The sequence below is a fragment of the Diadema antillarum genome, unplaced genomic scaffold (assembly GCF_040938485.1).
Source record: "Diadema antillarum isolate AM-2024a unplaced genomic scaffold, OU_Dant_1.0 seq00000821_RagTag, whole genome shotgun sequence".
In the NCBI taxonomy this organism is placed as follows: Eukaryota; Metazoa; Echinodermata; class Echinoidea; order Diadematoida; family Diadematidae; genus Diadema; species Diadema antillarum.
In genome coordinates, this window is record NW_027271698.1 from 2,605,569 (window position 1) to 2,628,502 (window position 22,934).

Here is a 22,934-nt window from a genome sequence, read left to right on the forward strand (position 1 = left end):
TTTGAGGAAGATCAGACAATCCGTTCAAAAGATATGAATTTTTTAAATTTGGTGACGAGACCGCTAGATCAGAAGACTACTACATATCATGACATCACAAAGGGCGAAGATATAAATAAAAAGTATGAAGAAAATTCCACAAATAATCATTTCATATGAAAAGTACACATTCCCTTGACTTGTTACTGACATACAGTGTATGTCAAGGGTAATATGCTTTCTGAAAAAGGTAAGTCTAGTGCTCTTTCATTATGCTAGAAAAGTGAATTTTTAAAAAATCTTCTTTGTATTTTTTTCATATGGTAGTCCAGTGATGTCATGATCCGTAGCAGTCTTCTGATCCAGCGGTTTCATAACCAAAACTTCAAAAATTCATAAATTTTGAACGGATTGTCCGATTTTCCTCAAACTTTCACTGATGTATTCTGCTTATATTGCTCCATTCACTCAATATTGGGGGGTTGATTCCCCTTTAATTGTAGTTTTTGAAAACGTATATCTGTGAAAAGGTAAGCAAAATGTTAATAACATACCCAGTGTTGAAAGTATGGACTGCAATATTGTAGGTAAATAAATTATGAAGCGTGATACGTAAACACTTTTGAGTTAAGAGAACATAAATGTAAATAGACTTTTTATTTTTTTCAACTTTTAATTTCTGAAATGATACCGCCATATGCAGCAAACGGTTTACATTGTAGAATATTCCTTTATAATACGTTTTTGTAATGATATACATTTCAGAAAGTAAAATGAACTATTACGCCCATATTAGTGTTGAAACCATTAAAAACTCGAAAGGATTTTTGAATGAAGTATATGTACAATTAAGTGCACCTGCAATTCTACTTATTCTTAATACAAATATCACAGATATGATCTTTTCATATTAAACCATGAAAATGACTGTTATAAAAAGACATTAAGTTTTTCTTGCCTCCGTAATTTTGTATTTCCTGTATATATATATATATATATATATATATTCTAAGATATCACGAGAATGCGTATATACACGCACGCGATATCATGAGACCAATGTATGTTTGATTTTCGTGTTCACAAATAAACACATCATGTAAAAAGTTCTTGGAGAGTTAGCCGAACTCGTTGCCAATTTTCATACAGCCATAAAATAACCATGATATTTCAAATGGTTGTAATGTCCACCATATCCTTTCTATGGCATTCTTCTTCTCGAGTCACTACGCAGAAAGGAACGTTAGATTCGTCCAGTCCAATGTTGGATGCACTGCCTGGCACAGGGCGTTAGAGCTGCCAGATCCTCCTTTGTGCAAGGCTCTGGTAGAAGTGGACAGACCAGGAGATGTTGCATAGTCTGCTCCTCTCCACACAGGCAGGTGGTGTCATCATTCTCACTATACCCCCACTTTGCTAGGTTAGATTTGCAGCGGCCGACAGCACTTCTTAGGCGATTGCAGCAAGACCAGAAAGGCCATGCCTCACTGGCACCTGATGGTGTAGTTTCCTTAGGGCCGGTAGTAGACACTGTATGCGGTGTATGGGTAAGACGTTCAATCCACATGGATACACGCTGCTTGTCAGGGCTTTTGTTCAGGGCCTTTACAGAATGCATGAAGCTGCGCCTGGATTTTAGCCTCTTTCTTGAATGATCATGATTGAAGAGAGGATGGCGAGGGTCATTTTCTTGCTTCAGCTTTTCCTTCTGGGATGCAACGGTCCTACGGATGCTTGGAGGAGCAATCCCACTCAGTAGGTAGAGGTCTTCAACCTTTGTGGGCTTTAGGCAACCAGTAATAGCACGACATGAAGAGTTTAGAACAGTGTCAATCTTAGTGGCATGAGCTGATCTACTCCAGACAGGTGACGCATACTCAGCTGTAGGGTAGCATAAAGCCAGTGCTGTTGTACGTACCGTCTTCCCGTCAGCACCCCACTTCGTATAAGTGAGCTTTCGGAGGATACTATTCCTTGATGCCACCTTTGCCTTGGTCTTAATGATGTGATCCTTGAAAGTGAGGGACCTGTCAAGTGTCACCCCCAGGTAGACTGGCTTGGATACATGTTGCAGGCGTTTCCCATACCAACTAATCCGTAGTTGACGGCTGGCTTCCCTATTCTTAAGATGAAACACACTGATTTGTGTTTTGTCTGGGTTAGCTCTTAGATGGTTGTTGGCATAGTAGGGAATGAGTAAGTCCAGTGCACTGGAGAGGAGTCCTCTACTTCTTCGAAGGTGTCCTTTTGAGATGCAATGCAAAGGTCATCAGCATAGAGGAAGCGTCTAGTGTCTGGTTGAGTGGGTTGATCGTTTGTGTAGATGTTAAACAACAAAGGGGCAAGCACACTCCCTTGAGGAAGTCCGTTCTTCTGTGTCCTCCATCTACTCTTTCTACCACCGAGGTCTACGAAGAATCTGCGGTTTGATAGCATGTTGCAGATCAACTTTGTGAGTCTAACATCTGAGGTCATCTCATACAGTTTCTTGGCAAGGATACGGTGATTGACTGTGTCGTATGCTGCAGAAAGATCGACAAAGGCAGCACCAGTGATTTTTCTGTTCTCAAAACCATCCTCGATGTACTGCGTGAGGTTCAGTAGTTGTCCTGTACATGATTTTCCCGGTCTGAAACCCGCCTGCTCCGGGATAAGGTGATCATCAACGAACAATGCTATGCGGTTCAGGAGGAGGCGTTCAAACAGCTTGTACATGTGGCAGAGTAGGGATATCGGCCTATAGCTCTTAGGGATGGCAGGGTCTTTGCCAGGTTTCAGTAGAGCAATGACTTTTGCTTTCCTCCACATCTTTGGGATCTTGTTGGACTTAACACATTCGTTGACCATATCAAGAAGCCATCTGCGTGCACCTGGCCCGAAGTGTTTGATCTGTTCCACTAGGACATCATCAAGACCTGCAGCCTTGTTGTTTTTCATAGACTTCATTGCAGATTCCAGTTCACTCATTGTGAATGGCCTTGTGAAACTTGTGGCGTCTTGTGAGGATGCATTAGCAGCTCTGGGAAGTTTAGCCCTCTGAGGACGGTGATTGGATTGCCCCGGCTATTCAAGAGGAGTTGGTGGGCAACCTGGTCAGCGGTGACTTGCGGCCTTGGCTGCGGCTTTGTGTAGTCATTTCCTAGGATGCGGATGGTCTTCCAGGCTTTCCTGCTACTATGAGTCATATCTGTGCTTTCAATGAGCTCTTGCCATTTCTTCCGCCTTTCTTCAGTGATGGAATTAGCTAAGGCTTCACCAAGCTCAATGGTGTCATCACTAAAAGGGTCATCCTCAAAACGCAAGATGTAGTCATCATATAATGCTTTAGAGTCATCAGTCAAGCCCTGGATGTACCTTGTGCGGCAGCCACGAGGAATGTTATGGCGCGATGATGATTTAACTGATTCTACAAAAGCATCATAATTGTCAGGGGTAGCGGGAAGATCTAGAATAGCAGAGTCTAGGTCATCAGAGAAGCCCTTCCAGTCGGCTTTCTTGAGATTGAAACGTCGCCTGAAGGGAACAGCACGGGGAGAGATGACTGCAGTGATCTTGAGACCTATTGGTCGATGTTGTGTGTGGGGAATGGGATCCAGAACAATCTTCTCACACTGATTGGCAACAATACTGAATGTGAAAATCAGATCTGGGTTGTACCCCCGCCTCCATCGTGAGCTGTTGAAGGAAGGGGGGAGCTTGGCATCATGAATGAGAGACAGTTGGTTGGAGTCTGCCCAGCTCTCGACTAGCTCACCATCTTCATTAGTTTCAGCATAACCCCAATTGACATGATGGCTGTTAAAGTCTCCGATGACAACATTGATGCGACCGCTGGTGACATCAGGGGGAATGTCAAATATGATGGAAGGAGGTTTATACACCGAACTGACAGATACTCCCTTGGTGCTGATGGTAATGATTTCAGTGTTATCCGTATCAGAAATAGATATCTTGTCAGCAGACAGCCCATTACGTAAGAATACTGCACTTCCATACTGGTCATGTGGCCTCTCAGCAATGAGGGTCATACCCGAGATGCGAGGACGTACCCGTGAAGGTCCGCGATGAGTCTCTTGGAGACAGAGGATATCACAACTATGCTTGGTGCATAGATCTGCCAAAAGATCTTGTTTGGCGCCAGTTAGACCTTCGATGTTCGATGATATTATACTCAAGGCCGGCCCTGACAAGGGCCCATGCTTGCGACCTTGGGCATCATCAACAGTTCTAAGGCCTAGTTGAGTCATGATAATGATGTGTGATAATCGTTGATAGCGTAGTGTGGTTGAAGGATTCGCAAGTGTAAAACACCTGTCAGGGACCGCGACGTGAACGCTCCTTCAGTGGCCCATATCTAGCTGCTTACGGGTGCTTTGTGTGCGTTGCTGAAAGTTAGCTGCGATGACTGTAGGGGATGACGTCACAACAAGGTTTGTTGGCTGAAGATGCGCACTTGTTGCATGTTTCTAGCGTATACGCCTTGTTCCTTAGTAAAGCTGCGTTGACTGCACTGTAAATGGTGACGTCACACTGAGAATTGTTGACTGGTACGCGATACTAATACTAATGTTGATATCTATAGTGACGTCATAGTAGGCTGAAATCCTTGCGTAGGACTATTTGCGCGTCTACTTAGCGTATTTTTGTTTATATTTGTTATTGTTGGACGCTAAGTTTATTATACCTCTTCGACAGAAACGACCAGAAACGGAGAAAAAACCCGGAAAAACTCGCAAACACTCAAGTTACGCAACACATACCAGACATCCGCGGAATCAGCGCGATGAGTGCAATCCAGGCATATGAAAAAGTTTCTCTGGTGAGGCGAAAAGGCGCTGAAATCAGAGCATAAGATGGAGCTCCGCTCCGGCACGTCCGTCCTCCAGCACAACACAATGCACAATGGCATGAACACGTACATCAAAGATCCTGTCCTATGTATTTTGTGTCCGAGTTGTCCAAACTGCCATGCAATCATTTAAACTTTTGAGATATTACATTACGAGAAATGCAACGTGGAGCTTGCTTTCTTTTAGGTCAGTTTTATACTTCGTAAACATCTGGCATCATGAAGATACGCAAATAAAAGTTTTGAAATATTTCATGACAAATATTTATTGCTTTAATTTTCTGTCAAGAGTTTTGCAATCTCATTTCCTTCATTCGGTAAATATACACAATGTTAACAATATTTATAATAAAACTGTTTCTAGAATAAAACGTATGGATGCAATTATCATTTTCAGAGAAAATTAGAATTTCTTGCGATATTGCTTGAATGTAGGATGTTTTGTCATACAACTAACCTACACATAGGCATCAAATGTGAAAATTCGAACATTTTAGATCACTGCTCCCGAAGGTAAATATATACCTTTAATTGTTTTCCTTTTTATTCACAGCCACCAATTATTCGGGGCTTAATTGCAGCCATACAAGCTTGTTTTATGTATTTGCCGTCATACTTCTGTAATATTTGGACAACCTGAAGAGATATTTTGATATTGACTAAGAATCATCAGAAATATTTTATATAGATATATGCAGTGCGAGAAGATTTAGCGTTGAACAAACGTAGGTATAGATCAACGCTTCATCTTCTCGCACTGAATAATGAAGGAGCTACACTGGTTCTGTACACGTTCAGGACCCCTTCCCGCACACACACACACACACACACACACACTCTTTCTCTCTTTCTATATTTATATGCATATATATATATATATATATATATATATATATATGTGTGTGTGTGTGTGTGTGTGTATTACTATCAACAAAATACAATAATTTGTGCTCATATAATTTACAATGCATCCCGAAGTGAGAAGTACGAAATAAATCAAACTGAATTTAAAAAAAAAAAATAACTCGTCAAACTGATGTCATAGTTGCATTGCATGATGATGTTTGAATGAACGAATAGACATCCTATGATATATAATGCAAAAGTTTAGAAAGTTGTGCTACGAGTATGACGATATCTCTGGATGCGCGATAAAAAATAATAGATTGAAAATGTGTATCCTTGATAGTCTGTGTATGTGTGTGTGTGTGTGTGTGTGTGTGTGTGTGTGTGGCGGGGCGGTATGGTAAAGGTAAAAAGATTACTCTGAGATTTTCACTTAAAACATCCCTTTAAAGTATCCAGTTTCTTTCTGGACTTAATTTTTAGATCTTATTACAAATGGTGTCAGTATGCAGGATAGTAAATTTCTGATTATTTTTTAATAAACATTGTAATAAAATAGTGCATAAGTTTCGGACCTCAGCCACTTTGCTCTCATGTGAAAAATTTGTCTTTTCATTCGAAAACAGTGTCTCCGTTGAGAATTGGGCTTTTAACTTTTTGCGAGATACCAAGAAACCACTTATGATGTAGTACAGAACATACCATTTTAAGAGGAATTCAAAGTTTTTTTTTGATGAAAATCGGGTTTGAAATGACTGAAACATCCAAAAACAAAGTAAAACAAAGCGATTTTAATAAAGTGTGGGTCCCACACTTTATAAGAATTGCTCTTTTTTGGATATCTCGGCCATTTCAAAACCAGTTTTCATCAAATAAACATTGAATTTCTCATAGAATTACATGCTCTTTCATATTTCATATGAGGTTTCTCATTATCTCGCCAAAAAAAATGTTAGAAACCTGAAATTAGGTCTTAAGCAAAACTATACGATCCCTTTAACGTGTCTTTGTATTGGTCACCAGGAGGAAGCTTTTTTTTTTTTTTTTAGTAACATTGAGATATCATATCGGAATTCCATATATGCAAACTTTTCGTTTGATTTTGTTGATCCAGATGAATAACCATGGAGTGATATTATAGGACAATGGTTTGGACGTGTTGTAATTTCAGTTGATTTTTCTACAGAAGCATTTGGATGTTCGGGTTACTATCAGACATTATCACTTTCGTCTCCGAAAATTCAACCATTTTGTTATACATATTATGTTAGCTTTATACAGTGTCTGCTTGTATATGAGCAATACGTTGCGATTGAATACGTTGCGATTGAAAATCGTTCTTTATGATTGATTTTCTTGACATAATCTGATAATTGCAGTGCTTTTGAAAGAATTTTGTACATTCTGAAAATAAATAGATGGGGAGGGGTGAGGAGAGTGTGGAATGTAAAACTTAATAACTTAATTAACTTAAACGTTAATAGAGGCGGTTGAATAAGACTCTCTAAACTGGACGTTTTAAACTATTTCATTCCGTCGGCGCTATATAAATGGAGATATTGAAGTTGAGCTCCGCCTACCTATGCCATGTCTGAAGCGATTTTGCGCAATCAAAGTATTCTTTATGCAAATCAACTTTTCAATATACGTATAGCCCCTCACTTGGATCGGATGATCGAACTCGGTATATTAAAGTTGTACACGTGTCGGTATTTTTCCTGTAATTTTTTCAGGCTTTCTCAATTGTGTTCTGCAATTTACTGATCAATGTTATCGATTGTTCCAGATGACGGACTTTCTGCTAAAACTTTTAGCGTCTCTTTTGCTCTTTTCATTTCATTTAAATTATTTAGTTTTTTTTAATAAAAATGCAGTTACTGTACATACAGTATGCATAATACAATATAAAATCAATGAAACATTGTGAAAAGAAAAGAAAAGAAAATACAATGAACCGAAATTCAGTTATACACTGTGACTTTTATAACTGTACCCAAAAAGGCAACAACCTTGACTCCTTTGCTGTGCAATCATAGAATTTAAAGACAATTTCTTAAACTTATGATTCTATCAAAGAAAAAAAAATACATTGCTGTATAAAATACAACATTCACTATGTAATTCACTAACAACACCGCAGCGGCCATTTCTTATCATAATGATATTAATAAGATCAATAGTAATAGCTGTATTACTGACAGAGTAACAGAAATAAGGCTTGTGTGTTTGGTCGCTTGATTAGTTGGTTAGTTGGTTATTTGTTTGCTCTTTTTTTACGCTCGCGTATCAAAGTGAAACGGGGATGCGCCTGCATGCGGAACAGAATAAAAATCCTATGATAGCCGTGAAAATCGGGGTTTTCCCGCCAAGCTCACAGGAAACAGTAATGCGGTTTGGATTTTCGTATCTTTGGAACATTGGTTCTGTAGGCCCTATCCACACACATCACAATACGTGAATGTGGGATTCTCTGGTGTTGGGACAACCATCATGGCGAATGCTGAAAAGAAGGGTATTAAGGCGTGCCTTCTCGGGGTAAGTACTAATAGACCATGATTTGACTTTGTTTTAGTGGTGAGTCCATCTCTTTCAATTAGCTGACAGCATATATAGGCCTACTCTGTAAGGTCTATTTGCATATACAGGCAAGCCTGACTAGCGGCCACGTTACTAGCCTTTTGTCAAGGCCCTCTCGCTGTATGGTGAAGAGAGCCCAGCTGAGTGGGGTTGCTCGCGCTGTCGCGCGCGACTGAGCTCGTTTCTATTTTAAAGGACCCGTCGCTCTATTCCGGGCAAGCCTTTCGTGCGACTTGCTAAGAACAATTTTTGCTACCCGGAGGTCCCCGCAGATGACCCGCACATGACAGTACCTAGCACGTATCTCACCCGTAGTGAGCACGCACATCATATTACCTGCAACCATGTTTAGGCCTTGTCACACCTTTCCGGGCAAGCTACGCGGGCTTGTTGCGTGTAGGGATTTTCCAGCATACTCTCTCTAAACAAAAAAACAAAACAAAACAAAACAAGACAAAAACAAACAAACATACATACAAAAAAAAACAAAAAAAAAACAAAAAACGAGTGAAGATAGTCATTTCTGAGAGCGGACAAGGATTTGGGCGAGTCAGTGCATTTGTCTTACTTGCTGGACGCGTTCTACTTAAATTTTACTTGCGGGTATACTGTGTGACCTGTGTACCAGTCGCGTGGGGACTGACAACTCATTGAAGGAATGGCAGAAGTCCCACAGAATGTCATTATCTTGGCTGCATAAGGCGACTGCAAATTACCTGTGTGGGAGTTGCCTGCGAGGTGCTGCCGCTAAGAGCCTCCTACTGGCGTTCTGCGTGGACCTCTCCGGGCATCCCCGCGCCTCATCCGGAAAAAAGTTTTGGTCATGCTCCAAACTTGGCTGCTGGTAAATCGGACTTGCGTGCGCACCTTCGGGCAAATACAGGCGAGATAGCCGCTAGGTACTGTCAGGTGCGGACCAACTGCGGAGAGCTCCTGGTAGCAAATTTGTTTTGCCTCAAGTCAACCCACAAAACTTCCCCAGATACGGTATGACAAGGCCTTGAGCATGCTCAATAACTTGTTCCGCGTGAGTCGTGGGGGTTCGCTCGCAGAGGTACACGCAGAACGCCAGTAGAACACCCTTACTGGCAACACCTCGCAGGCAACTCCAACGCAGGTACTTCTCAGTACCAGTAAGTCGCTCGTAACAGAAAACGGATCTGTTTCAAAGCTCTCAGGCAGGTCATACGGAATACACGCAAGTAGAAGGTAAGTAGCACGCGTCTAGTCGGTAAGAAATAAGTGAGAAACTCGCAAACATTCTTGTCCGTCCGCGGAAAATTCTCCTGCGTGCTGGAAAATCCCTCCCGGAGGTCCCCGCAGATGACCCACATATGACAGTACCTATAGCACGATTCTCCCGTAGTTACCCGGAGTTGCGCACGGAAGTCCTCTTTACCGGCAGCCAGGTTTTGGTCCTGCCACACCTTGTTTGTTTTGTTTGATAGATACTTTATTTTCTGCAAATCAATAAATCAATCAGCAGATCAATATACATAAGTTACATAATCATGAACATGTGGGAAATATGCAAAGTAAATTCAAAACAGAGTTGTTTGACTTGCATAAACGACGATATAAAAGGAAATTAATGATGTGATAAAGTATACAGTATGCATGTCTAGATGTCTATGCAGCAGGGATTACAATAACAATTGTAGTTAAGAAGCGATTATGCAGAGGGCCAACATTGTAAGCATTGCTTGAAAAGATGGCCGGCCCGAGGAAAAGGTAGGGACGTACTAAATTCGTAACAATACAAATTCTGCTGCGAAGATAGCAGGGGAAAATAAACTCTGATGTGTGATGGTGGTGAATGTGCATGCAAGTGCTTGAAAGTTCACATAGTTCAGATAGTTCAGATAGGCTGGAATTTAGAATGATAGAATTGGTTTGCTGGAAGAGGGGACGATATGCGATGTTACTATCGGGAGACCAACATTAGTCATTTAGATTATTTATTTTTAGTTCGTATTTGAAGTATACTGTAATAAAATGTGCTTTTCGGGCAAGATACGCGGGCTTGATGCGTGTGGGGATTTTCCAGCACCCAGGACAATTATTGCAGGCGGACAAGGATTTGGATGAGTTTCGCATGCGTCTTACCTGCTGGACCCGTGGTATTTACGTTCTTCTTACGTCCATTCTGTTTGACCTGCGTGTAGGCGCATGGGTGGCGAGTGAGGCCTGACAACTCGGTGAAGGAATTTTCTCTGAAGGAATTTGATTTGGCAGATGTCCCACAGAATGTCATGCAGATGACACGCGCTTGCGGCGCCAAAGCATAGATCCACGGGCAATTTATGTACTTCAAGTGGGTCAACTGCCTGTGACTTGCGGCAACTACGGGTCTCCTACTGGTGCTCTGCGACTCACCCGGAAAGGTTTTGGTCATGCTCAAAACTTGACTGCGGGTAAATCGGACTTGCGTGTGCACCTCGAGGCAACTACGGGCGAGATACGCGCTATATACTGTCAGGTGCGGGCTAACTGCTGGGAGGACCGGGTGGCAATTTTGCATTTCCCCGCAAATCAACCCGCAATGCTTTTCAAGACACGGTGTGACAAGGCCTTGAACATGCTCAAAACTCGTTCCGGGTGAGTCGCGGGGGGTTGCCCGCAGAGGTACACGAAGAACACCAGTAGGAGGCCCTTTGCGGCAGCACCTCGCAGGCAACTCATACAAGGGTACTTCGCAGCAGTATCGCAAGTACTTCGCATTCCCCGTATGTCGCTCATAACTGAAAACAGATCGGTTTCGAAGCCCTCACGCAGGGCACACGGAGAACATGCAAGTAGCAGGTAATTAGCACGCGTCTAGCAAGACGCAAGTATGGATCTCGCCAACATCCTTGTCCGCCCGCAGACAATTTTCCTGCGTGCTGGAAAATCCCTATTCGCAACAAGCCTGCGCATCTTGCCCTGAAAGGTGTGACAGGGCCAAAACTTGGCTGCGGGTACAGAGGACTTGCCTACGCAACTCCGGGTAACTACGGGTGAGAATCGTGCTAGGTACTGTCAATGTGCGGGTCATCTGCGGGGACCTCAGGGTAGCTTACACGGAGAGGTGTGACAAGGCCTTTAGTTCGTTGATATACTGTTTTGCAATTTCGCTGTGATACGAATTCAATTGTGTGATTGTTTTATTATGTTGAGAGGGGGATGCATCATAACAAGCTTGTCTTTTTTAAGCATTCCTCCCTATCTCCAGCATTTTCATATTCTTATAGTATTTTTTGCTGTTTTTCTTTTCATTCTCTTGTTAATTGCATGCATATAATATTATAATTTCGTTAATTATTCAACATGTTATCAACATATTTTCTGTTAATAATATATGTTATACATAATATATAGGCCTATATATATTATATTTACATTTTTGGGATGGAACATAAATGAATGAACGTAACGTTAACGTGAGTGATTCTTATACCGTGCAATAAAACAGGAGAAATAAATTTGATTACTGACACTAAATTGAATGATTGAGCCCTATCACAGGGTGCTATACAGAAGTAAAAAAAAAGAGAAAACCATGATATTCTGTATATATAATGAATTTTGTTAAGATGAATACAGCAACTTCTTGAAACGTAAAATGTAAAGTTAACACGGAAACAACCAATGTATCCTGTAGTATACATAACCATCATAACGTACTTTGTCAAAGAATACGACAGTTTCATCATGTTTCCTTCCGTTTGTTAGAAGCACTGAGCCAACACCGGAAAGTGGGAAATAGCATAATATCATATAGCGCATGGTTGATCGATCGTCTGTTAGTAGATTTAAATGAAAACATGTGACTGCATAACAACATTCATGCCCTGCATTCCGCAGCACATTTCCTGCAAACAAGGAAGATAAAAATATTAAGGCAGTTTCACCATGTTTCGTCCAATTTGTAAGAGGCTCTAGGTCTACACAAGTTGGATGAAAGAAGGTTTACTGCAAAGCTGTATCCAACCTTTGATGACTAAATGATTTAATCAAGTCCGAACTCAGTTTATTTGATTACATTCATTTTAGGATTAACAAAACTCATAAATTTTTGGGGGTAAACGAACCCTCTATCGTTTTCAGATCAACTAACCTTCTTTCACTTTCTGAATAATAAGCTATTACCATATAATAAAATTCAAAATTGAAAAAAGTCAAATCTCAAATATCATGTGGCTTTCATGTGCTTGTGATTAAGTACATAATTATTGTTATATCACACCAGCCGTTTTGCAAAAAGTTTAAGGTAACTATAGCGTTTGTTCACATTCCCTTAAATAGCCAAGTACTCATCTCGATCGTCAGGTTTTTCTGTAATTCTTCTTTTTTTTTATCATTCAAATATGACACAATTGTTAATGATTTTCATAGAATTACCTTGCATCTGTGTTATGCTTTCACTTCTTTTAATAGGGTCAGTCTTGATTATACAATATATTATATGGAATCTGTGTTTGCTATCACTTTCTCTCACATTACCATGAACCGAAGTAACTGCTTTACTTGTGTGAATAACCTATTGACGAACCTAAGATTTTCTTTATTTTACCCCTCAGTCATGTCAGTAACCCACCCCCCCAAAAAAAAACAACAACACACCTACATATAGTTCTGTAACCCCTGACCTGATACATGGGCAGAGAGCCCTTAGAGACTTCTTGAGGGGGTCCTACTTTACAATATTCAGATATACATGCTTTTTTTTTCTTTCGTTTTTAATTCACTATCATACTCGTGTCTGTTTGATTTGTTATGATTTTCCTCGTCAAGAGGACACGATGGAAGACAATGGGGCTAACACAAAAACTATTTTAACGATGAAGGTTTCATAGAGTTTGGTAAAAGATGCCCTCCCTCCCCTTCCTCTTCTTCTTCTTGGTCGACGCACATCCAGCACAGATCTAACGGACTCTGTGAAAAAAACAGTTATCATAATCATTATAATAGGAAAAAAAATATCGGGGTTAAAATGCATCGTCTATGAAAGTACATGTTGGTTCGTACTATGTTTAACAATATAAGTATATATGTTATTCAAATTCTGCATCAACCTCTTAATTCGTATCTAAAAAGCCTTCGCAGACCGCTTATAGGCAGATACGAAAAGTCGTGTACATTCATAAATGTATTCTTGTCTGTCCTAATATTATTCATTCAGTTCAGTTCACCTTGTCCTTTCCCCTTTGATCCTCAGGGCGTTTTTGTTGGAAAAACAGCAATAATACAACGATTCATCTCTGGAGCTCTTGGACCAACATATCCAACTATTGGGTGAGACTATTTATTACTTTGTTCTTGTGTTTTATCTATTTCGTGTGTTCATACTAATAGAAGTACTGATTTTCATGACAAAAATGATACTGATAGTCGTGATTTAAATCATATCACAATCAATTAGTTCATCATAGGGCCTGATATATAATCTTGATCTTAATCCTAATTTGTATTCTTACTTCTCCTGCCAAATACAGGCATTGCCAGATACCCATGTGTTTCAGGAAAATCTCATTGAAGGAATACCAAAACAACGTTCATACCCACTCGACAAAAATATCGAAATCAAAGGTTATCAAATGCTGATAAAGTTTACACAAGAGTGTCCGATAAGAATTGGGCATAAACAATAATTCATTTTTCATTCAAGTGTACATGGCACAATGTGCCTGGTTGATACTGTTTACTGACTATTGCTGGTCACTAAGCGCGAACCACGAGGGGTCGGCATCTTAAGTGGCCCGTTTCCTTGTTTTGGTACTACTTCACCGGGTTAGCACCATGCTCTTTGCGGTAAATGAATAAAGTGGGATCTTTTGCGTGCAAAAGTCGTGGCTAACTCACACGGGACCTCCATTTTATGTCCTATATTCGTTGGACAGAGTGTTTCTGTCTCTTAACATCCAAACATCTTTACAAAAGAAAGCTCTCCGTGTTATCTGTTATTCCCCTGTACGTTCTCATACAATATGTTGTTTGCCTCCAACAAGCTCTTAAAAATTACAGATTTGTTTTTGTTCAATTTAGGGCAATTTATGTACAAGTATCGTTTACTTGCTTCCGTCTATTTTTGATTCTACGTTCCTCAAAAATCAATCATTTCATGACTATCCCACTAGGCGTTCCAATGAATTTAATTTGCCTCTTTTAAGAACGATTTTGCTAAAAAAACAACACTTATTTATGTAGGCCCAAATTATTGGAATTCTTTGAATCATCACATAAAAAACGCTCCATCCATATATTCTTTCAAGAGCAGACTGAATTCTTTTTTATTGCAATCGTATGACTCTACAATACTGAATTAACCATTTGACCTTTTTTCTTACACACTGACCTGCTGACTTTGTCCCCTCTTCGAAGAATTAATGGTATTTTTTTCCTGGATGTTCGCAATGTTGTCATCTATGCCATTTTGCCCATAGCGTCTTGAAGTTGACTTTCCGTATGTTACTCCTGTTCATACGTCCCTCTATTTTCTATTTTCGTGTCTTTTTTTCAGGCGTCAAAATATTACTTTTTCCCCACAACTATCTTCTGTTTCTCTTGGCATGCTTCTGCCGAAGATCGCTGTTTCTGTTGTTCTGTTTCTGTTTCTGTTGTGCATTCATGTCTGCTATTTTGTCTTCAGTTTGTCAGTCTTGTCCATCCCTTTTTGTCCTGTACTACCTTTTCTTCAGTAGTTGTCTTGTTGTCTAGTCCTGTTTCATGTTTGTTCGCGTCTATGAAAGTGTATTTATCTGGTAATCTAATTTTCAGTGGGCTTCCAGACTTCTTCCACTTTGTTATTTTTTGTATCTACGATGATTCAATTTATCTTTCCATTGATGTTCTTTTCCAGAGGGGCCCACATACTACAAGCTCTGTCTTTTTAGTGGGTCCCTCCATTTTTCGCTCTTTAAGCAACGGTATACATGTACTTCACTTTGATCACTTCTGTTTCTTTTGTACTATACAATGTATGATTACTATAGGTCCTCAATTGTTGTACAGTCTTTTCATTTCACTATGTTCTATTTACCGTATTCTCTGTTATCAAAAGAATTGAAACATATGTTTTGTCGAAAAATGAAATAAACATTGAATTGAATTGAATTGAATGCAGAGGGGACGGTATGATTATACACAACATTGCTCAGTGAGACTCAGGATTCGAACCCGGGTCCTTTTGATTTGGAGACAGACGCGATGCCCACTGAGCCAAATCACCGCCTTCGACAATAATGCACATCAAAGTAGTGAATAGCCGTAGGTCATTTCACGTGTAACTGAAGACAACATGCTTCCCGAGGTTTTTGTGCCAGTGTGTAGTTATAGATACCTTGAAAGACATTCTCATCGCTCATTGAGAGTAGGTTTCATGCTACATTTTCTACCACACACTCACACACACACACACACACACACACACACACACACACACATTATACACACAGAATCATTCGATATGGGTATGAACATTTATATAGCAAAAAAAAATATGCCTATATTACCTCCCTCTCCGTCAAGTATCCAAAATCACCAGGGACACACGTGTAGACTCATACAAAGAATTAAAACAAATCTAACCTAGCTGATACTCTATAACTAGCTTATACCCTCGTATCTAAAGAGCTGTAGTCATTATGATATCTAACTTACAGAATATGAATTTTTAAATGTTCATTTCTTATTACTGATTTTATTTCCAATCTCTTATAGTTTTTTTCTCATATATCAAAATTTGTTTAGTCTCGAGCAAACTTTTCTAATCTAATCTGAGTGCAATACACGTTTTTTTTATGTTCTGTGTCATGTGAAATATGAAGTTTTGTATTTCTCTTTTATGTTTGAACAGTTATGTTGACACATAAACCCAATGTTTTGAGTAATAATAACTTTACTGTCGTGGATAACCATTTAGATCCTTATAATAATATCTTTGGTGAATGCGACACTGATTTTCTATATAGTAATAATATTTAACATGTGTGGTTAAGATAATGATGATTAATTTTGGATATTGTTAGTGAATGAAATAAGGCTGACGTATAGGAGAAATTGTAAAGTTAAAAAAGAAAAAGGAAAAGCAGAAAAATGAAGAAAAAGAAGAAGAGGAAGATGAGAAAGAAGTTGAATTTCAAGGGTATCTTTAATAAATTTTGATTTAATGATGAGAATAGTGGTGTTAAAAATTGTAAATGCATACTTTGCGTTTGTTTTGTTGTAAATGTTCATATTGTGCAGTGGTTGAATTTGTTTGATTTTTTTCTTAATTTGATGTATGTATTGATACAATCTTGTACATGTGTATTGTGTTATAGTAATCGTGCTCATTTCTGTAAATTCAGCCTGCGGGTTGCAATGGATATTAATCAATAAAATACCCTTTCAAATTCGATTTAAACTTTAAAATCTATGGTACACCAGCTAATAGATAAATAAATTAATTAATGAAAAATAAAGATAGATTCAGAACTGCGGTTCAAGGAAAGCTTGACAATAGAAACATCAGTATTAAGCGCTATATAAATGTTATTCATTATCATTATCATTATCATTATAGTGTTTCTGCAGTCTTTTAGTTTGCCTATTGAAAGGAAAGCAGGATAAGACTGTAATCCTGAAAATTATTCTGTATGTTATTTTTCAGAGGTGCATTCAGCTCAGTCAAAGTGTATTACCGAGACAGAGGGTATAAAATTGAAGTGTGGGACACGTCTGGACACGAAAAAGTAAGTAAAGTAACTAAAAAATGCATCGAAATTGCAATTTCGATCATCCTTTTCTCGCAAAAGTCTGTTTAGATTAATTTTGACTGAAGGAATTCGTGACAGTAACTAATGTAAGGCAGATCTTGTGATTGAGATTTCCTGGGTGTAAAATGTGCAGGCTATTGTTTGGTGATAAAAGAACTGTTCAAAGGCATGTAATAATCAATAATATCAATAGGGATCAATGAAAATAGTCAAGTGAGTCAACGAAACAAAACAATGGAGATATCATGCGAATCGGATAAAAATTTGAAGTTTAAACCAATACACGTTTAAAATGCTATGAAGCAGTGACATTGGTGACAACATTGTGTATATACTCAATGAAACAATTGAAGTGATTTTACCGTCCCTGGAATTAGTTTGCGAATACAAACATTATGAAAAGGGTTCTTGAGATTCATAATTCCACACGTATGATAAAAGTGTTTCAGTCATCATAGCTATCAAATTCATTACAACTGTATAGCGAAGTAGACTGCAAAGGATATTTCTTGCTCAAATTCACTTTCCAGTGAGGACCTGGGTCGAAATCAGTTGTTGCATTTTAACCCTTTTCACCTTTCATATCTCCCTCCCTCTCTCTCTATCTCTCTCTTTATATATATATTGCTGGAAATAAATGTCATTGAACCTGAACCTATATAGTATATGTATATGTATATCTATATCTATATATATTAATATATATATACATATATGTATATATATATATATATATATATATATATATATATGTATATATATATATATATATATATATATATATATAATATTATATTGAGGAGGTTGAGTCGCTCGAAAATGTGTGTGCAGAAATAAACGGTGAATACAGCATGAACTTTGTTCCAGGTTTTTTTTATCGTATATATATATATATATATATATGTATATCTTCCTTTTCCAACACAGTATCGCAAAATCGTCACTACGTTTTTCAGGAATGCAGCCGTCGCCCTGCTAGTATATGACATAACGGACAAGGTAAAACTTATACGCTGACTATAAGAAAAACAAGCTTTTTGAAACGTATTTTCTGTGATGTGATATTTTGTTTTACCCCGCTTCATAGTATCCTGTTAACATACTGACTATCGTAGTACTTTTAGGCAGTTGAATATTTTCGGCTATTTGAGTCTATCTCTTTGAACATTACATGAACAAATTGCGCTACGATTTTTTGTCTTATGTATACCTTCAAAACAGCCCTGCCATCTTTTCTCCCAGCATTGCTAAGTGATTTCAACGACGAATGCACTGCAATGACTTTGTATACATGTATAAAGTGTTCCCTTATCTTGTAATTACATTTTAGTCAGAAACCAAACAAAGAATACATATATTAGTAGAAGTTCAAAGGGTTTATCTTCATCTGCTTTTGCAGGAATCATTCGAAGTCGTAAAATACTGGATGAATGAGCTCAAGGAGAAAGCTCCAAAAGATATTCGCATCTTTGTAATCGGAAACAAGTCGGACCTGGAATCTCAACGGACTGTGGGCCGGAGCTCGGCCGAGCAGTACGCCCAAGAAAACGACGCCGTACACCTCGAAGCGAGCGCAAAAACTGGAGAGGGCATCTCGGAAATATTCCAGGAAATATGTACGTTGTTCTTCTTTCAGGATTTTTTTGAGGTAATAAGTAATCTAATGAAATTCGTTAAATTGTCATTTCAGAATAGTACAATGCATACAATCGTCATAATAGCAAACTAGACGGAGGGAACACTTTGCTGTCGTGGATAACCATTTAGATCCGTAGTATGCATTATCCTTACGTCTCTTATGACACAGGTGTAGAAATTATCACTTGGCCATACTGGGGAGGAAAAAATGATGGTAGGGCTAGCTGTCTTGAATAGGATCGAGTGCCTGTTCTGAAAATGCAAGCCTTTTAGTTCATAAAAGCTAAAATCTGATAACTTTGTGTATTAATACACATTTCAGTTCGCTGACTTATGAGAATATTGTGACGAATCTGTAGTTTCATTGTTTCCAGTAAAAATAACAATATAACAACAGACAACATAACATGGTCTATAACAAGACAACATTTTATACTCCTGGAAAAAAAAAATCCAAAAACAGCTTTATAGCTCCGTTTTTCTCACATAGATTACAATGTACCAATACTATTATAAGGTTTCATTGTTTTTGAATACTCCGTTCAATTTGCATTGTCTAGAAAAGAAAGTGAAATGTATGTTATGTTTTGTCGAAAAGTTAAAATGAAACTGAATTGAATTGAACTGAATTGAAATAAGATAAGAGCATATTCATCGACTTCGAAATCTCTTATTATAGAGAGTGTTCGAGTGGATAAACATGTGTATATATATATATATATTGCGCCGATTAAAAACAAACAAAACGTGATTTCTGTTAGAGTATACCGTACAATGTCATGCTACCAAATAAAGTTTCTGACAATCTTAAAGCCCAATATATTTTTGGATTTCATAAGGTCGTTAAATTCACCCTTTCTTTGGACAATAATGAACTTGATTTCATGTAAAGATATCTTTGTGGATTCTTCGTATGGCCAGTCAGGATTTTTGTATTACTGAAATGCTTTTGGGTGAAGTACTTTTTGAGATTTTCGTGCGAAGAGATATGATGATGATCAATGTAGCCTCTTCTGTAACAATCCACGATTACTCCTCAAAGGACCAGGGCCAAGTGAGATGCCATTACTGTATGTAGAATAACGTTTGCTAATGGTAATGCACAGTTTAACGGTTGCGATTATTTGTATCATTTCCCCCATGACAGGTGCATCGTTGTCAGGAGAAGAAAAAGAGACGCAACTGTAAGGAACTTCCACAACCTGTCGAAATTCGGTCTAAATATTGCAGTATACTTCAAGCAAAATTGATGTATTGTATTATAAAAACTTTTTGTGACACTCTCATTCACCCGACGTACGTCGCTAAAATTTCAGAAGGTCACCAGAAGGATGATTTCGAACTATTGTAAGTTGAATAAGGAAATTGAAGCTTTTTCAAAATATAGCATTCTCTATACGTTGCAATGACCAAATATTAGGTGCTAGACAACTCTCGCTTTACACAAACCCAAACTGAATCGAGTTTTAATTTTCTTCTTATTAACTTATTTTCATTATCATGGCCTAACTTTACGATATCTGAAAAAGAATTACTACTTTTTTGATTGCTTCCGTGATTCCAGTGGAGATTATCCTTTTTCGGAAAAGATGATATTCTACCAATCATTTCGCAATGTTAAACATGAAGGAGGAAAGTACAAAAATGGCTGAAATTAAAACAACTGAATAGAATGACTGAAATTTATATGCCTTTCAGCTAAAAGTCACAAATGCTTTCTTAGAAAGACTTCATGGATCCTGTATGCAAAAGACCCTTTAACTCGAGGTTGCTATCTAATCAGCAAGTACATTCTCGTTATTCTGCATTTAATCTTTATTATTCTCACACTTATTTAATGACTTATTGCTTTTCCTCATGTTTGATTCTGATGTACTATTATAATAGGGCGCCCCCAACGACATACAATGTACTTTTTAACTGTGTTCTATATAATTTATCGATTTGATTGATTGGTTTAATTCCCTTGCTCTTAACAATACGCGACAACGAAACGTTGAATGATTATAAGCAAGCAACCACAGTACCGAGAAGTCCCCTCCGAATTTTAGGTACATTTGACATATATATGTCTTATTCAAAATTGTGATTTTAAACTATATTGTATAATAAATCTCCATTTCCAAGCCCCACCCAGGCTTTTGTGTGATTTCCTCCTTTAACTCATACATCTCTCTGTAAATATTTTGAATGTGATTTTAGGAAATGAATGAATTGAACTGAATTGAACTGAATTGAATTAACGACTGACGGCAATGGGTGTGATGAGGATAAAGTGCATTGCCTAGCAGCACGGCCCACTGCAGCCGGGAGACTTGAATCATATAGGCCTACATCATAACTGATAGTCTGTTGTCCTATAATCCACTGAACCATATAACAGCTTATAAAAATGAATTGACTCTGCCTGCATTTTTTTGTCCAAACATGTATGTGTTTATATTTTTAAAAAAACGCACACATAAAACTTAGTAACTTTAAACCATATCATATCCGTCTCAAGCATTAGAGAACGTTTCAAAGAGTATAAGGCGTTAATGGTCCACATTTTCGCCATTATCTGCACTGACTGCAATCCATAAAAAATTAAATTACTAAGAGCGATGAGCAAGTTTGATTGATTACAAATTTGAATAATGGTAATAGCAAGACCATGTTGACTTATCACATAATGTGCAGTTGTGTTGGAATGCAATCGGTGCACTTAGGATATTACATCTTTTATGTTGTATTGATAAAACCATTTTTTCTTGTAAGTCAAGTCTTCTTGATATACTAGTCTGGTGTTTAAAGGTATATTTTGATTCACATCTTCTGTTAATCGAAAAAGTTGATGGATATTGTGTTTCCTGATGTGTGAATGTAATGTCAAGCTGTAAGTGACCGTGCATAGGAACATCTATTTTGTTCAAAATGTCCTTACATTAAAGCATATTGCGTTTAACTTAACGAGAGCTTTTACTTGTTTCAGTTTAACGGATTTTTTTTTTTTGGCCTAAAGCAATTGACATTGAATCTGGGGAGCCTTCAGTTTACAATATCTCTTAATTTCTTTTGGAATAATTGAGAATGCACATGTACTGTGAAGTGGATGAAAGGAACACAATTTTCAGAGCTACACATAGGTGTGTGAAAAAGATTATCAGTTATATTTGAGAGTTGAAGACAAAATGCATAAATGGGAAAGTTTCCATAGATATGCAACATGAATATAAAATGGGAGTGGAAGAAATTTAAGGAAATATCAAACATGATATATATATATATATATATATATATATATATATATATATATACATACATACAAGGCATCAACAGGACTGTTTTCGCCAACGATGTGTCTGACAGTATAGCATTATGTCCTTGGCAACAGCTGACGTTGATGAGTGCTGTCACCTGCTACAATTCAGAACTCAGCAGGTTACTGGACATTCACGCCCCAGCCAAGACTCGGAAAGTCATGTCTCATCAGTACAGTCCCTGGTATGACTCTGGTATCTCTGAAGCAAAGAAAAAGCGGCGGCGACTTGAGAGGAGATGGCGCAACAATGGAAAGCTACAGACAGACAGAAAATTGTTTTGTGATCAGAGAGACCGAGTAAACTACCTTGTGTCCAGAGCCAAACGCATCTATCACACCAGACTCATCGAAGACTGCGGAGATGATCATAAGAAGCTTTTCAACGTCGCCAATCGACTTTTGAACCGCAAACAGTCATCTCCACTGCCTAAACATGTCGATGGCTGTGCCATGGCTGAAACTTTTAGTCCGATTTTTCATTCGAAAGTTGAAAAAATCCGAGATAATTTCAATTGCAATGTTGTACTACCTGAATCTGAACCTGTCACCTCTTCCACACTGGAAACCCTCCAACATACAACTACTGATGAAATCCCTCTCCTTCTTGGTAAATTGTCTCCTAAATCATGTCCATTGGATCCGGTTCCAACCATTCTCTTAAAGGACTGCGCACCCACGTTTGCCCCGATTATTTCTCAAATTGTTAACCTCAGTATTGAGCAAGCTACCGTACCCTTATCTTTAAAGAAAGGTCTGATCCGTCCTTTACTGAAAAAACCTTCATTGGATAAGGAATCACTGACAAGTTATCGTCCTGTATGCAATCTTCCATTTTTGTTCAAGATTTTAGAGAGAGTTGTGTTTTCGAGACTCTCAGACTATATGCTGGAACATGGTCTTTTCGATCCTTTACAGTCGGCTTATCGCCCTCACCATAGTGTGGAGACCCTTTTGATGAATGTTTCTAGTTATATTTTAAGGGAAATGGATTCCGGATCCGTCACAGCAA

General features: G+C 38.4%; 2 protein-coding genes across 2 annotated transcripts; one reads left to right on the plus strand and one right to left on the minus strand.

The window, feature by feature from the left end:
- Positions 1-2,942: 2,942 nt before the first annotated feature.
- Positions 2,943-4,226, minus strand: LOC139739934 (uncharacterized). Its single transcript, XM_071650533.1, has one exon. It carries the CDS (start codon positions 4,224-4,226, stop codon positions 2,943-2,945), a length of 1,284 nt encoding a protein of 427 aa, XP_071506634.1.
- Positions 4,227-7,886: 3,660 nt separating this feature from the next.
- LOC139739935 (ras-related protein Rab-22A-like) lies at positions 7,887-19,812 on the plus strand. Its single transcript, XM_071650535.1, has 6 exons — positions 7,887-8,209; positions 13,449-13,525; positions 16,881-16,962; positions 17,914-17,985; positions 18,386-18,602; positions 19,772-19,812. The coding sequence occupies exons 1-6, from the start codon at positions 8,165-8,167 to the stop codon at positions 19,810-19,812; spliced, it is 534 nt and encodes a 177-aa protein (XP_071506636.1). The 5' UTR covers positions 7,887-8,164.
- Positions 19,813-22,934: the final 3,122 nt, after the last annotated feature.